Source organism: Oxyura jamaicensis, chromosome 2 (genome assembly GCF_011077185.1).
Source record: "Oxyura jamaicensis isolate SHBP4307 breed ruddy duck chromosome 2, BPBGC_Ojam_1.0, whole genome shotgun sequence".
Taxonomy (NCBI): Eukaryota; Metazoa; Chordata; class Aves; order Anseriformes; family Anatidae; genus Oxyura; species Oxyura jamaicensis.
In genome coordinates this window covers 111674890-111691323 of record NC_048894.1, presented here as the reverse complement: position 1 = coordinate 111691323, position 16434 = coordinate 111674890, and the positions used below count along the sequence as shown (strand labels likewise).

At 40.4% G+C, this 16434-nt stretch overlaps 1 protein-coding gene across 9 annotated transcripts in view; it reads left to right on the top strand.

Moving 5' to 3' along the window:
• Positions 1-16434, top strand: part of CHST9 (carbohydrate sulfotransferase 9) — a 93839-nt gene that overhangs the window by 23857 nt on the left and 53548 nt on the right. The window contains exons 1-2 of one of the 9 annotated variants that reach the window (XM_035318846.1): positions 4407-4685; positions 5266-5396. The exons of 3 other annotated variants lie outside the window; for them this stretch is intronic. Coding sequence is in view for 1 of the 6 variants with exons in the window: in XM_035318840.1 (XP_035174731.1) it covers positions 16193-16262 (70 nt within the window). In the remaining 5 variants the exon portion in view is untranslated. Of the gene's footprint in view, positions 1-4406; positions 4686-5265; positions 5397-15316; positions 16263-16434 lie in introns of those variants that run through there. 5 more of the 9 variants (XM_035318841.1, XM_035318842.1, XM_035318848.1 and 2 more) reach the window with 5 other exon arrangements.

Below are 16434 nucleotides of genomic sequence, written 5' to 3'. Positions count from 1 at the left end.
AGATTAGGAAGATACCTAATTAAGACTCCTGGCTGTTCCAGGAATGAGTTCCCATATGTGTAAATAAACTGTTTTTCAAAGAGAGACCTATAAGAACAGGTCACAATCACAGAATGGCTGAGGTTGGAAGGGACCTCTTGAGATCATCCAGTCCAACTCCCTTGCCAAGCAGGGTCACTTAGAGCATGTTTCACAGGACAGCGTTCTGACGGACATTTGGATGGGGAGTGGGGTTGAGTATAAAGCAATTCTTCCAGAAGGTGATGATTAGCGTTTCTTAAATATGAATAATAGATAGTACTGTACTTCTCTGCCAGTGGGATCGGTAACTCAAATAATGATTAGTTTTTAATTAGATGGATATTTTTTCCATGCTTTTAACAAAACATTCATATTTCAGTGCCTAAGATTGAGAGGGAGAGAAACGTGAGAATTTTTTTTTAATATAAAACAAAGTATTCTAAATGCCACATTTGTTTAATGTTGCTCATACAGCAATTAGAAACAGAGATGACAGGCCAAGTTAGGCAAAATATTTGCTGTGTCTGGATAACAAATAGAACAGTAGCTTCTTTTCCTTTTTTGTCACCATCTAAAATGAAATTGTAGTGTATCAATCAGATGCAACACCTTTGGAAACAGAATAATGATTAAACTGTTTGTGGAGCTACTGCCACCACCTTTTCCACTGCTTGGAGGAACTGACCTGCTGCCACTTCATCTCAGAAGAGCTGTCTGTCATTAGTGGGTATAGGTGTGCCAGTTCACTTCTTCATCTTAGAGAAACTGAGCATCTGACAGCAGCTAGGGTGTTTTAGGATGAAACTGCTGCCTAAACATTAAACATTAACAGATGAAAACTGAATTTTCCTGTCTTACCTGACAATTAATGAGGAAGATGGCACTAGTGTCAAATGGCCTCTGAATGAACTTTTGAGACATGAAAATGCATGAATGTAAAAATAACTTTTAATTTGAAGCAATGTAGATAGCCACTGATAACAAACAAATTTTTGGAGGGAAAAAAAAAACGCAAACCTGGATGGAGCAAAGAAAGGCTCTAAGAGATTATGCTTAACACTGAGTACATGCAAGTAACTAACTTTCATAGGAGTTTTCACTTATTTTTCATGATAATTTTTTAGAGTAATTTTGAAATTGATTAAATAATTGCAGACTTTTTTTTTTTTAAAAGCATATGATTTTTGTTGCATCCCTTGTTGCATATGCAGAAGAATAATGAGCAAATTAAGGTTAAGGTTGCCTGAAAATCTTTCAGAATACTTTTTTCTGGATAATATAATTTTATCGAAGTAGGAACTAAATATAAATAAAAATATAGATTCTTTCATGTCTTACTTCAAAGAAAAATGTAATAAAAATACAAATTGAATTATTTAATCTCTGGGTTTGCCTTTTAAGAAACCTTTTGATTGAGAGCAAGATATGATGTGTAGATAAACTTCCACGTCCTGTTAAAGATGAAATAACTACAATGTTGAAGTTTCCTTCAAAACAGTAATTGAGGTTTTTAGACAAATACCTTGTGTAACAAAATCCCTAAAATGCATTTGGGTATATGGGAGATACGCTGTCATTTGAATTTAAGAGTGAGAAGGATAATACATCACTTAATTTTTTTGACAAATGAACTTTGTTTAATTAGCTACAGTACTGCAGAGACTATTAGCAAATATTTTGCTGTTTGTTCTCTAAAGTATGACTTACTGGAATGAGACCTTGCAACAGCAATCTACTAAGTTTTCATTTAAGATGATGAGACCTCAGAATTTCATGAGTAAAATTTGTCTGTACAGTTTTTTGATGCATTAGCTGGAGAACCTGATAGATACTCCTTTTGTTCATTGTTAAACTTGTTGTTGTTGTTTTTTAATTTTAATTCTACAAAGTTACATTTTCTGATAGAAATTGTAGTGTATGCTGTTGGAACTGTTAAATAAAGGTTGCATTCCTTTTAAATTCAATTCTTAAAAGTAAGAAGAAGGCAACATTCAGTCACAGATGAAATAATCTCCAAAGCAGAGCTGATCAAATATTCTGAAGCTTTTAGAAAATAATATAAGCCTTCCTTTTCATTTATGCGATTTTGGTTTGGAGAAACCTTGTACTTATAACAAAATCTATCCTTCTTCAAGAATTAATTTTCTTTTGGAAGAAGTCCTTGAAGTGTTTTTTTTAGTAACTGTCTGATTAAGAGATGCAAGAATATGCATTTCATTGTTGAACCTCTGCTGAAGAAGCTCAAACATTTTGTTTAGTGTAAATATATATGTGTGTAAAAATCTAGCTTTTCTCATAGCACAAGGCAACAGTTTAGAGAATCACTTCTAACCTGATAGGCTGTCTGATAGAAATCATCTAGTGGATAATATACTGAAATGGTAATGGCTCACCACTGAATATAAAATAGCATTTCAGAAGACATGGAGCATCATGTCTTCTCTTATGTGTGATGCAAATGGATAGGAGAAAGTGACATATGCAGTTGCTTACCATTGATAGAGTGACAAGCAGTAGATGGAACTTCAGGTTTATGCATACTTCATACTTTTTTGCCTGACAGTAGAAATGCCAGTATAAATTTGACTCCTCTATCCTTTAAATTGCAAAATGTCAGTCAGTAGTAGCAGTGGTTTATGGAAATGAGGGTAATGTCAGCTTACTTCAGTGTTACGCTTTTCATGCTTTAAGCAAATACAACCACTTTCATAGCTCATTTGTGGTCTGAAAAGTTTGAGGTGTTTTGGATTTGAGCAGTAAAGTATTGTAACACATTTCCCATGTGGTACTGAGCATGACATGACTGTTGCCACCAAGACACCTGAATGCTCTCAGCCCTTGATTGTAGAATCCCAAAATGAGCATCTCTGGGTGCCTTGGGGTGTAAATAGTCCTGTAATGGATGGTGCTGCTCTCCTGCATCTGCTCTGGTATGTGCTGATCCTCTTATATGTCCTAAGTTAAAAAATAAAAATAAAAAGGGAGACTTTCTTCAGCTTTTAAGCCTGGGACATCAGTAGCTTGTGGCTAGGGTCATTTGACCCTGGTGTAGTGGGTTTATGTGACAAGGTTTTGGTAGCAGGGGGCCATAGGGGTGGCTTCTGTGAGAAGGATCTAGAAGCTGCCCCATGTTTGGTAAGGGCCCCACTGCTGACCAGAACTGAGCCAATAAGTGATGTTGTTTGTGCCTCTGTGAGAGCATATTTAAGACAGGGAAAAAAAAATGCTGCGCCACACAGCAGCTGGGAGAGTGAGAGGAGTGAGGAACAGCCTTGCAGGCGCCAAGGTCAGTGAAGAAGGAGGGGGAGAGGTGCTCCAGGTGCCGGAGCAGAAGTCCCCTGCGGCCTGTGGTGAGGACCATGGTGAAGCAGGATGTCCCCCTGCAGCCCATGGAGTACCACGGTGGAGCAGGGTTCCACGCTGCAGCCCGTGGAGGAGACCACAGTGGAGCAGGTGGCCCTGCACCGACGGAGACTGCGGCCTGTGGAAGACCCCTGCCGGAGCAGATTCCAGGCCGGACCTGCAGCCCGTGGAGAGGAGACCACGCAGGAGCAGGTGACCTGGCAGGAGCTGCTGCCCGTGGGGGACCCAGGTTGGAGCGGTTTGCTCCCGAGGGATGGACCCCGTGGTACGGACCCATATCTGGAGCAGTTCTTGAAGAGCTGCTGCCTGTGGGAAGCCCACGCTGGATCAGTTCAGCAAGGACTGCATCCCGTGGGTGGGACCCCACAGCACAGGGGACGAGAGTGACCAAGAAGGAGCGGCAGAGAAGAATTTCTATAGACTGACCATAGCCCCCATTCCCCTGTTCCCCTGCGCCGCTCGGGGGGAGGAGGTGGAAGAGGGGGGATGGGGGGGGAAGGTGCTTTTGGTTTCTTTCCTTTGTTTCTCACTTCTCTAGCTCGTTCGTAATAGGCAATAAATCTTACTATCTCCCTATGCTGAGTCTGTTTTGCCCATCACAATAATTACTGCGCAATCTCCTCGTCCTTATCTCAACCCTTGAGCCCCTTTCATCGTATTTTCTCCCTGTTCCTCTTTGAGGAGGGGGAGTGAGAGAGCGGTTGTGGTGGAGCTCGGTCACCCACCCGAGCGAAACCATCACACCTGGTTAGGTTGGAGAAGATCAAAGTAAGATTTGCTGTACTCTGTTTAAAAAAAAAAAAAAAAAAAAAAAAAAAAAAAAAAAAAACATGCTGGTGACTCCTGAATAAAGGAAAAGTCTTTTTATAAGCCTACAGGGTCTCAGGGAAGGTGTTGTAAATTGATTATGGATCTTAATCAAGAAAGATGTAAAGAGGTTTCAAATCATGACTTGCACATTAAGCGTAGTCACATCTGTCATGACACATAGGAGAAGGCAGGAAACCAGATGTGCAAGAGAATATTTCTAAAAGAAACATTGGGATCAATAGGGTAATTTTGCTGACTGCTGTGATTGGTGGAGAGGAATACACTTCCTTTTACCATGCAAGATAATTTGGGGTTTGGGCTTTTCTGCAGTGAATTGCAAGTGAGGCTGGTGTTACATACTGGTTTGGATTAAGGCTGTGCCAGAGAGTTGGTAGTTCTTGTTGTTTGCAGTATAAGCAAACTGGGAGGATCAGGAAGAGTCCTCTGGGTAAGGCTGAAAATGGGCTGAGAGCAGGCAGATACAGAGGCAGGTGAGTTACTAGCTTAAAGTTTCAAAATAACTTTGGTTGGTTTTTTTTTGTTTGTTTTTCATCTGATGGATTACTGCTTGCAATTACCAGTTATCCTCTTCTGAACATCTCCTTTGGAGTCACTGTCTTTCCAATGGCTTTAGAGAGAGTCTATAAAGAGATTGGTTTCTTCTGCCTAAAATTAGCTTTGTGAATATCCCCCAGAGATACTACAGTTTGTGTGTTCTCTATATAAACGTTTTAAACAGGGTGTGCAAAGGAAATCTAGCCAAGAATAGAAAGGAGGTTTCATGTTGCTTGGTTATATAAAACTGCAAAGGTTTGCCAGGTTCTTCCACAGTTACACAGCTTATTTAACCCTTTGTATGGTGTGTAGTTCAAGTTTATGTTTTTTAAGATCATTTTTAAATGCCAGCTCAAGAACTGAGCAAAAAAAATGCAAATGCTTCTCTGTGAATAGTGGGGCGAAAATAATGCAAATTAGATCTGATACATGAAATACTGTGAGAGGGAAAATACAGTATGCTGCATCCTCTTTCAACCATTAAGTGCTCAGTAAGTTTCTTTGTGTTTTATGAAGGTGTGTGGTTTTCCTCTGATGTGCAGTGAGCTTACCTGGTAAACTGTAAATCAAGAGATTTACAACATCAAACACTTCTACCTCCTCTCATTGTGTGAGAGGGTGGCCTCCTAATCGAGGACCTAAGTAAGGTGGGTAATAATGCATTCTGTCTGAACGTAGCCTAGATTTCCTACAAAACCTTCAACAACAGAAAAATCTTCTATGCTACAATTCACTGTCTACAAAGTGGGATCGACACCAGTTCCTACTTTACAGGATTCCTGTGGTATTTGGATCTCATACTAACTGGGGCATACCATCTTAGGTTCAAGGGAGGTTTCTTTGTTTGTTCTTTGCATCCCTTGCTAACAAAGGCAAGAGAACTTCTTCACAGTTTAATTATATTTCCTTTATCCCATTTCTTTTTGGTAATTATGAAAATGAATGAAATCCTTAGATATGATATTTTGCTGTTCCTCAGGGTTTATGCTGTGCTTTCATTGTTTACAAAGTTGTTATAACCAATTCAGTTATCTTATCAAAATGTCTAGTCAGATAAAAATGATTTCTTGTGAATTATAATGGCCAGTGTACAGTAGCTCTGGTTGCAAAGCTGAGAGGTGGTCCATAAAATGTAACGTATACATATTTTCTTATTTAGTCTAGTTTAAGAACTGCCAGTCATTGCTATGCCAGTATGAATATTTATATTACTGCATTTAGAAGCCAATTCTTTTCACCATCTCAAATTTCCTGGTTCTATATGTACTTGCATATTTAACTCAATAAAGCCTAATAATAATAATAAACTTACTTTGCACTGCATGATTTTAAAATATTAAACACACACACACAAAAATTTAAGTCTAATAAATTTTCAAATAGACTTTCAATAAATATTATGTCAGTATTTGTAAGTCACTTGCCTTTAACTGGAGTATTCATGTATTTAAGAACCAAAAGGAGAAAAATACAATTTATTGTTCCCTAACCGTTTAAGCTGGAAACATATACAAAGCTTATAGTCTTGTATTCCAGCATCATCTGCCTCTGAAAGACTGGTGGTGGAAGATGTTTCAATGCTATTTATGTTAAAGGTATTAATGCTAATCACAGTGGTCTGAAAGAGTTGATTCATAAGCCTTAAATATTCTTCTTTACGTGTCATAGATCTATATTGTCTGTTTACTTTATTGGGGGGAGGGTGGTATCATATTTAAGCACTTTGAATCAGGTAGATTTTCTGCATAGTGTCTGAATACTTCTGCATATAACAAGTTTTTACCCTGTTCCATTTCCCTTTTTGTTGCTCAGAAGTAAAGTAGATATATTTTTGATGGTTTTGAGCCTAATACAGAAAAATATGTGGTGGTGTTTGTGTCTTCTGCACATTTTATATGTAAACTGGTAACTGGATTGAAGGATTGTTCTAAAGGGGCAAAGAGCAGAGCAAAGATCATGGAAAACCTTGCAGTGGTATAGATGATCATTTGTATTGTTTAATAGCACAGTTGGATAATTGCTGTGGATGCCTCAAGATAAAGCTCTTAAATTCCCTATGCAATAGCCATAGTACCACCCATAATTCTTTGAGTATTATTTTTATCTGTTTGACAGATTTCACTATTTCTTTTCATTCTCCTATTCCTCTCCATTTCCTGAGGCAGAATGTGTTTGTTTGTTTGTTTGTTTTATAATTTTCATTTTGACAGCTACGTATAATAAGATACCTTAAAGTGGGAGAAGGAAAAATATTCAGAACCAATGGACACTAATTAATAAAGAAGAGTGAGTTAACTTAAGTGCGTTCACTTCCTCTGCTTTTCTTATCTGCACCCAAGTGCCTCAAATTAACTTCTACTTTTCTGTAAGAATGTTAATATTTTACTACTAGAATATTATTTTGTACCAAAAATTCTTTAAAAGAAAATGTTTACAATGCAAGCTAAAGTGAAAAAGGAGTCCTGTTGTACCAATAATTAAAGCAGAGAAAAAAGGCATTCTTACTATTAATCAAATATAGAAAGCATAGCTATTTGTACGTGTCCTCTTGTGCTGCCCTGAAAGGGCATGAATACTGTAGTTAGAAATACCATACTTCTTGCAGCAGCAATTCTATTTGAACAGGACAATTAATTCTGAGTTTAAATTAAAAATAAATGGTATTTGGCCTCTAGAGGCATTTTCCTGTTTGTGGCTGTTGTGGTTTAACCCGGCCGGCAGCTAAGCACCACACAACTGTTCGCTCACCCTTCCCCCTCCCTCTCTGGGATGGGGGAGAGAAACAGGACAATGAAGCCTGTGAGTTGAGATAAAGACAGATTATTAAGATACGGAATAATAATAGTAATAGTAATAATAGTGTATACAAAACAAGTGATGCACAATGCAATTGCTCACCACCCGCTGACCGATGCCCAGCCCATCCCCGAGCAGCCGGCCCCCCACCCTGGCTAGCCACCCCTATATATTGTTCAGCATGCCGTCATGGAGTACCCCTTGCTGTTTGGAATACCCCTTTGGCCAGTTTGGGTCAGATGTCCTGGGTCTGTCCCTTCCCAGCTCCTGCTGCACCCCTAGCCTGCCCGTTGGCAGGACAGAGCGAGAAGCTGAAAAGTCCCTGGCTTGGTGTAAGCACTGCGCTGCAACAATTAAAACATCAGCATGTTATCAGCACTCTTCTCATCCTAATCCAAAACATAGCACCCTACCAGCTACTAGGAGGAAAAATAACTCTGTCTTAACTGAAACCAGTACAGTGGCTTTGGTTGCTTGTTCTGGTATCTGGCTTAGTGATATAAGGTGGAAGGTCTTTTAAGGCATTTGGTTTCTTGCTAGCTGAAACTATAGATTTTAATGCTTTCTGTCCATGGGCACTGAAGTTACAGAGAAGTCTGTACCTAGAAACCATTATCAAGATAAATTTACTTACGAAGTTACAGAACATAAAATCCAAAATGATGCAGAGGATTTGCATACACAAATCTCGATTAGGAGTAACATTCTGCCTTGAATGTTACTCTACTTTCTTTCTAATGCCAGCCATTTCATGCATGGCTTAAGGTATCTGAGAGATTTGCAACTATTTTATAATTTTGAAGGTATGCATTGCCCTCCTGAGTGGGCGGCAGTGCAGAAGGACACAAGGAGCCTAGCAAATGACTCCATCTCATGTAAACAAAGTGGAGAAGTCATTCCTACAAAACCAGTTCTTTTACTTGTTCAAGAAGAACTTAATAGCTCTGCATTTTCTGCAGGTAATCCCTGCACCTTGCAATGTGGAAATGTGGTGAGAAATGGACAGTGACCCCATGAAACAAATCCCAGGCCTTTCTTAGTCTTGCACATGTTGACTCCCCAATACAAAGCAGAAGGAAATCTAACTGTCCTAACTCAAAATGGGCAAACAGTAGCAGCAGTTAATTTTGGCTAAGAGATTTCCATTAACTGAAACAGCTGTGCTATGTTTCACTGCTCTTCTGTTTGGTATCAAGACAGATAGATAGATACACATATGTGCATTCTATTATTTTGTGCATAGTTTCTTGTCCCTTTAAGCCTGTAAATGCAGTAGGATCTTGGAACACTGGAACAGAGCTGGTTAGCGAGCCTGCTAGGGGGATGCCCCAGTAGACCTGTTGTTCATGAACAAAGAAGGACTGATGGGAGATGTGGCTGGGAGCTGTCTTGGGCAGAGTAATCATGAAATTGTAAAGTTCTCTATTCTTGATGAAGTCAGGAGGGGGGTCGGTAAAACTGCTGCCTTGGACTTCCAGCGGGCAGACTTTGAATTGTTCAGAACCCTGGTACAGAGGGTCCCTTGGGAGTCAGTCCTTAAGGGCAGAGGAGTCCAGGAAGACTGGACACTCCTCAAGAAGGAAATCTTCAAGGCACAGGAGCAGGCTGTCCCCGCATGCCGTAAGATGAGCTGGCATGGAAGAAGACCACCTTGGCTGAACGGGGAACTTTTGCTGAGTCTCCAGGAGAAAAAGAGAGATTATGTCCTGTGGAAGAAGGGGCAGGCAACTCAGGGACTGTACAAAGAAGGTGCTAGCATATACAGGGAAAAAAATCAGAAAGGTTAAAGCCCAGCATGACCTCAACCTGGCCACTGTGGTAAAAGATAAATATATATATATGTTTTTACAAATATATTAACAGTAAGAGGAGAGCCAATTAGAATCTCCATCCTTTACTGGACACGGTGGGGAACATGACTACTGAGGATAAGGAAAAGGCTGAAGTTCTTAATGCCTTCTTACATCTGTCTACATCTGCTCCACCTGGACTGTCACAAGTACATCTGACCAGATGCTGAGGGAGCTGGCAGATGTGATGGCTGATCTGCTTTCTGTCATCTTTCAGTAGTCATGCTCAACTGGAGAAGGTCCCAGGTGACTGGAGTCTTAATAATGTGACACTCATCTATAAGAAGGGTGATAAGGAGGATCCAGGGAACCACAAGCCTGTCAGCCTGACCTCGGTTTACCCTGACCTAGGGAAGATTATGGAAAAGATCTTCTTGAGTACAGTCACACAGCATATGCAAGACAATCATGGGATCAGGCCCAGCCTGCATGGGTTCATGAAAGGCAAGTCGTGCCTGACCAACCTCATCTCTTTCTATGACCAGGTGACCCGCCTGGTGGATGAGGGAAAGGCTGTTGAGGTAGTCTACCTAGACTTCAGCAAAGCCTTTGACATGGTGTCCCACTGTATTCTCCTGGAGAAGCTGGCAGCCCACAGCTTGGACAGGTATGCTCTTTGCTGGGATAAAAACTGGCTGGACGGCTGGGCCCAGAGAATGGTGGTGAAGGGAGTGAACATCAGCATGAGTTTAATTTTAAACTTCTGGTTGGTTGGTGGTTGGTTGGCTGATAAAAACAAACAAACAAAAAACCACCATAACAACAGCAAAAAAATGGTACTCTTTGCTCATAGGTGCTGCAGGAATAATGAAGTTTAAAGTGCTTTTGTTACTCTTAACAAAATCAAACAGTAAAAAAAATGGAGAAGCATTTAACCATAGTTGCTTCATTATATTACTTTTTTATGGGTTACTGAGCTTCTCTGTAAATTCATAGGAGCATGAGGATGTATAGAAGCAAAGCAATTAAAATGCTATTCTTGTTCCTTTTGGGTCTTTAAACATAAGTAGTTTATGCATTCAATATTTTGGGATCTTAAAAATACATAATTTGGATAAAACATCTTAGCAGTAATTCAAGCTTTCCATAACACATAACAGCTTTCTAAATTAGTTTAAAAAATATCCCTGTATTTAAAAGAAACCTGAGAAGCAAAATCCAACGAAGTTCATGTTTTCCTATACATGGAATGTAAAACTGTTAGATTTCTATATTCCTCACTGGATGTTGGAACCTCTGATTACCAGGGGGTTTTTAAACCTTCCCTTTCCTGTCACTTACAAAAAGATGGTGGTATATACCTTTCCCTTTTGGGGAAACATCTAAGCCAAAGTATAAAATGTGTCTTTGTTAATGTTCAGTTAGCGTTTCCATCCCCTGCATCTTATTCACTGGTATGACTTTGATAGTTTATAGGGGACTAACCATATTGAAAAGTTTAATTCTGATTTTTACGATCTTGTAGTTGTCTTTTTTGCAGTATTTTATTTTCCAGAGTTGTTTGTTCCTGTTGTTTTCGTGAGCAGCAGTAAAAACTTTTGGCTCGGAAAAAAATGCAGGACATTACCGGGGTTCGATGATAGCATCTTTCTACACTTGGCATCTTTGACTTTCAGCAGTTTCAAACATTAGCTTAAGGCGGGTATTAACAACATGGATGTTGATTCTTGAAATTTGCTTAAAAAGGTAGTGGTAATCAGGCTGGGTTCTATTTTGATGTTTTTCATTTATTATGTATGGTGATGGTTGGATACTATGATACGGTACTTATTAGAAAAAAATGAAAACCTTTGTTATTTTTACCTTGTTATTTCTCTTAATGAGTTATAGAACTCCTACAGAGGGGGGGAAAAAAGTAATGTGAATCTGAAATGCTATAGGGAGGGAGGGTAGTGGGAGAAAAATAGCACTGCAGCTATGATTAATCAAGTTGGTGATCTGTGCTACTTTAATAAAAATTTTGAAGATGTATATACCATACCATGACCTTCATGTTTGAGTGTAAGTTGTAAGGCAAGAAGTGTAATGAAAATAAGACATTGTTACTTATGTGGAGAACCTCAATGCATTAGGTATCACCACAAAATTCAGTACTTGCAGGTAGGATGTTAAACTGTAGAAGAGAACGCTAAACCTGCATATTCAGTATGGTATGAGGAGGTTCATACCACATAGCTGATTCTGTGGAAATTCGAGTCAAGTAGGTCATTCAAAATAGAAGCAACATGGGTATTCCCTGTGATGGTTTTGCCCTGCAGGGTGGCTGAACTCCATCATAGCCACTCTGTCACTACCCCTCCTCCTCAGACGTGGGGGAGAAAATACAATGGAAAGGGCTCAAGGGTTGAGATAAAGATGGGGAGAACACTCAACGGTTATCATCACAGACAAAACAGATTCAGCATAGGGAGGTCAATATAATTTATTGACTATTTCTAACGGACTAGAGCAGCAGGAAAATAAAAGCAAACTAAAAACACCTTCTCCCTATCCACCTTCTTCCACCTCCTCCCCCCGAGAGGCACAGGGGAATGGGTGGTGTGGTCAGTCCCTAATGCTTCATCCCCACTGCCTGTTCACGGTCACTCTCTGCCCCTGCTCCCCGTGGGGTCCCTCCCACGGGATGCCGTCCTTCCCGACCTGAGCCTGTGGGGGCTGCCCACAGGCAGCAGCTCTCCAAGAACTGCTCCCACACGGCTCCGTGCCACGGGGTCCATCCCCCAGGAGCAAACTGCTCTAGCACGGGTCCCCCACGGGCGGCAGCTCCCCCCAGACCCCTGCTCCTGCGTGGGCTCCTCTCCACGGGCTGCAGCTCCGGCCCGGGGCCTGCTCCTGCAGGGGCTCTCCATGGGCCGCAGCCTCCTCCAGGCCACATCCACCTGCTCCACGGGGGGCTCCTCCACGGGCTGCAGCGTGGAGATCTGCTCCGTGTGGGACCCATGGGCTGCAGGGGGACAGCCTGCTCCACCAGGGGCCTCTCCACAGGCTGCAGGGGAACTGCTGCTGCCTGCCTGGAGCACCTCCTGCCCTCCTCTGCACTGACCTTGGGGGCAGCAGGGCTGGTTCTCACTCCCCTCTCCCAGCTGCTGTTGCAGAGCATTTTTTTTCCCTTTCTTAAATTTTGGAGGCCCTACCAGTGTCACTCTCTGGCTCGGCTATCACCAGCAGCAGGTCCCTTTTGGAGCTGGCTCTGCTCTGACATGGGGCAGCTGCTGGGCGCTGCTCACAGAGGCCACCCCTGCAGCCCCCTGCTACCAAACCCTTGCCATGTAAACCTAGTACATTCACTAATCAGAATAGTGAGTAATCTCATTAGGTGAAATAGTAGGTGAGGTCTATTTAGGTTTTTGAAGAACTGAGACTTATCGGGAGAGAAATTAAGTTTGTTAGCTTTAAATTACCTTTGCAGACATCATTGTAGAATACTTTTTTGAGGTGCTGTTGTCCATAAGTGGAGCAGTTTTAAGGGGCTGTACAAGTTATTGTAATGCTCATGGGGTGCAGAATAATCTGTCAGACTGCCTACAGCAGCATTTCACTGGTTGGTCCCCATGTCAGGGACTGTGGTATTTAAAGAAGTTTTCTTCTGGATGGGGAGGAAAGGATCTACTATTTTCTTTCTATTTTATTTGGGGCTTCTGAGGCTGAAGCAAATATATTCTTTACTGAATTTGCCCTGCATGCTTTAGTTGATTCCTTATAACAGGGTGCTACCTTAAAATACTACCACAGTTGTAAATACTGTCATGTAAATAATAGGAGGGAAAAAAAAAAAAAAAAAAAAGGGCAAACAAACAAACCACCAAACCAGATGATAATTGTTTTGGACTTTTTTAAGCTGTTGGGACCTTCAGAAACATGAGAAATTTATTCTGTTGTAAGCCTGTGAAGAATTCCCAGCTGTGAGATAAAACAGCAAATTTCCACAGAACTGAAGGTAATAGAACAGCTAAAAGAAATTAGGTAAGAATTCTGGAATGAGATAGCCTTGCATATCAGCAGGATTAGTGACTGAGCAGGAAGAAGAAAGAATTAGTACAGAACAGCAGTGTGTTAGCAGAGAGGTATAGTAATTTGAGAACTGGTCTTAATATTTACAAAATACCTCTATTGTGACTGACAACTGCAGTGTTGACTTTAGTACTAAAGACACACTGAGGCTTGTATGTTAGAGCAAGAAATACAGGAACAAACTGATTTATAAAATTGCATCAAGTCTCTAAATAAAAATTTGAATCTGAAAATAATTTCATTTTATGACAGTTATGGTTCTGTTGGGCAGCAGCAAAACGTGTTACCACTTTTTTGTGTGTTTTGTGTTCTCTGTCTAAAACAGCAGAAAGTGTATAAGGAGATAAAACTTGCAGTTCAGAGAACCTTCCTCCAAAACCCTGAAAACAACCTGGAACAAGGTGAAGTAATTCTTCAGAAGTGAATTGCATTATTCCTTCTTCTAGGACAATGTTCTCCTCACACAATGGTGTGGAAGGTGGTGTCTGCACAACCCAACAGTGTATTGACAAAATAGGATTGAGGTCTTTTGTCTGCTCAAATGCCTTCCCTCTTTGAGAGTGCTGCCTGTTGACAAACTACTGCTTCTTGGGAAAACAGTTTGGGTGTATCACCACACCTCCTCTTTGAAGTCTTCTCAGTCTCTGCCACTCTGTTTTATTGGTGAGACAGCTATACAAGAGTATGATAGCCGGAAACCAGTATTTTAGTGAATGAGTTAAAGATAAAAAATGTGTATAGAAAATACAAGGTTGTCTTTCTGTAAGGAAGTAAGCCTTTCCAAGTAAAAGCTATGTTTAGCTCTCCCCACCCATTAACCACAGGGCTACTCTGTGTGAGTCGCCATTAACAGCGTTTTAAAACTTTGCAACATTTTATCCTGGATACAGGCTAGTTATCCATGGTACTGGGAAGGAGACAGAATGGTTCTTTGACTTTTTTTAAGGCTCAGCTGACCTACCCAGCACAGTCTGGTGGGCTCCGCTGATCTATCTGGTATAATCTAGTGGGGTCAATGGGTGAGGTAACTCAGGAAGGGAAGGAGAGGGTAAAAAGAGGGGTGAGCTATCAGGTAGTCTTCATGAAGGACAAGGTAAGACTGGAAATCTGTGAAAAGAATGTGAAATGAAACAGATTATCTATACTCAAAGGGCTTCTCGGTGTTGTACAGAAACATGCAATACTTGCTTCTGTTAAGTGCTACTAGAACAGGTGTGGGATGGTGTCTTAGTTCTCATATTTCATTGTGGTAGTCTTAAATTAAAATATCTTTTATTTTGCCTGAATAACGTCAGGCAATATTAGTCCACTATTGCATTATTATAGGCCTCTCTTACCCTAGAACATCAATGCTGTTTTTCTCATCTTGTAGCAAAATAGTTATTTATGCCAGGACATGTGGAGAGTATATTTCACATGATGAGGGTGGCAGATACAACTGCCAGACCATCAGGCATGGCAAGGTTTGTTGTTTTTTTCCCCCTGCTTCTCATGAGATGTAATTACCAGAACGCATTACCAGATTCAAAACTAAAACTATATTTTGCATTCACAGCTATTCTTTTTAACTCCCAGAAGTCAGATAATTTGGTACACTTTTCCTGTATTAAAACTGACTGTTATGAGTTAAAGATGAAAGCTCTTATCTTACTGTATCTCATCTGAAGAATGATGGTCTTTTTATTCTTCCCAACCCACCTGAAATCTAAAGTATAAGTACAGTATCAGGGATTACGTATGTATAAATTTTTGATTAATAACACATTCTAAAGTTAGCAATTTCTAGCCTTAAAAACATTGAACTTATTTATTATTATTATTTTATTTAAACTTTAATTAGTGATATCTTGATATACTAGTATATACAACAGCTCTTACTTGGGGCAAGTCATTTGTTTGATTTTGTATACACTTAAGTACCTTCAGGCTGCAAATCTTATTTAAATACATACGAAGGGTACAAAGCAGCAACAAGCTTGTTTGGACCTACTTGGCAACCACAATGTGCTCTAAATTGTATCCACAAATAGTGACTTCACTGTGTTGGAGATGCCCTGGGCTAACTTCAAGCTAGGTAATTTGTGTGTAAGTAGTAGTCTTGCTGCAGCATCATTATTTCATAGTAATTTAGGGCTCATGATGTACGCTACTTCCCAGATCATGTGGTAGACATAATTCAATTCTCTTGTAATCTTTCAGTCCTTTGAAATTGCTGCTCCATATCTGTGTTTATCAAACACAAGGATTTTTGAGCAGCCAGATTTGTTTTTCCCAGTTCAAGACAACCAGTGTGTCATAAGCTACTAAGACTATATTGCATCTTCTTCATCTTTCCTTAATAAAATAAATAAAACCAACGAACAAAAATTTTATAGGGCATCATTTGGTCTCCTCCATTAAACAGTCATGGCTTTGTTCCTTCTGGTCACTTCTGCAGCATGGAAGGGATGGAGCCTGTGAGGGAAAGCAGTTCCTCACTGTGTTTATCAGGCAGCCAGTCAGCTTTGTGCAGACCTCGAATGTTTTCACTCCATGTTTCAAATGTCAGTATCCAAAGTAAAATGTACTGCCTCTTTCTGTGTTTTTCATGCTATTTGCATATGAGAATTTGACCATGAAGTGAGGTGAATGTTGCTTCAACTGTAGGCACCAAATATAGCCAAAGTTAAGATGAGGTGCTGTGAACATGACTCAAACTTCTTGCTTTTGATGCTGAATTTGGGTGCCTGTAAGTTACTGGCAGTTTCTGAAGCTTCTAAAAGTGCTTATGCTGTTGTGTTCAGGACATGTTTCTGCATAATCTGCAGTCGCACATTGGACCTCCTCAAATACAAATGGGAGAGTGCTTCTGCTATGGTGAGTTCTCAGCTGATGAACTTAAAGGCATGAAGTCATTATTGCTTGATCAAGCAAACAAAATTCTCTTGATGACATTGCTGGCACTAGCTTAGTCCCCAGAGTTGCCTATTTGGCTTCATCTCAGCCTTCTCACAGGAAAGCGTGACTTGGGAATCTTAGACCAGACCTG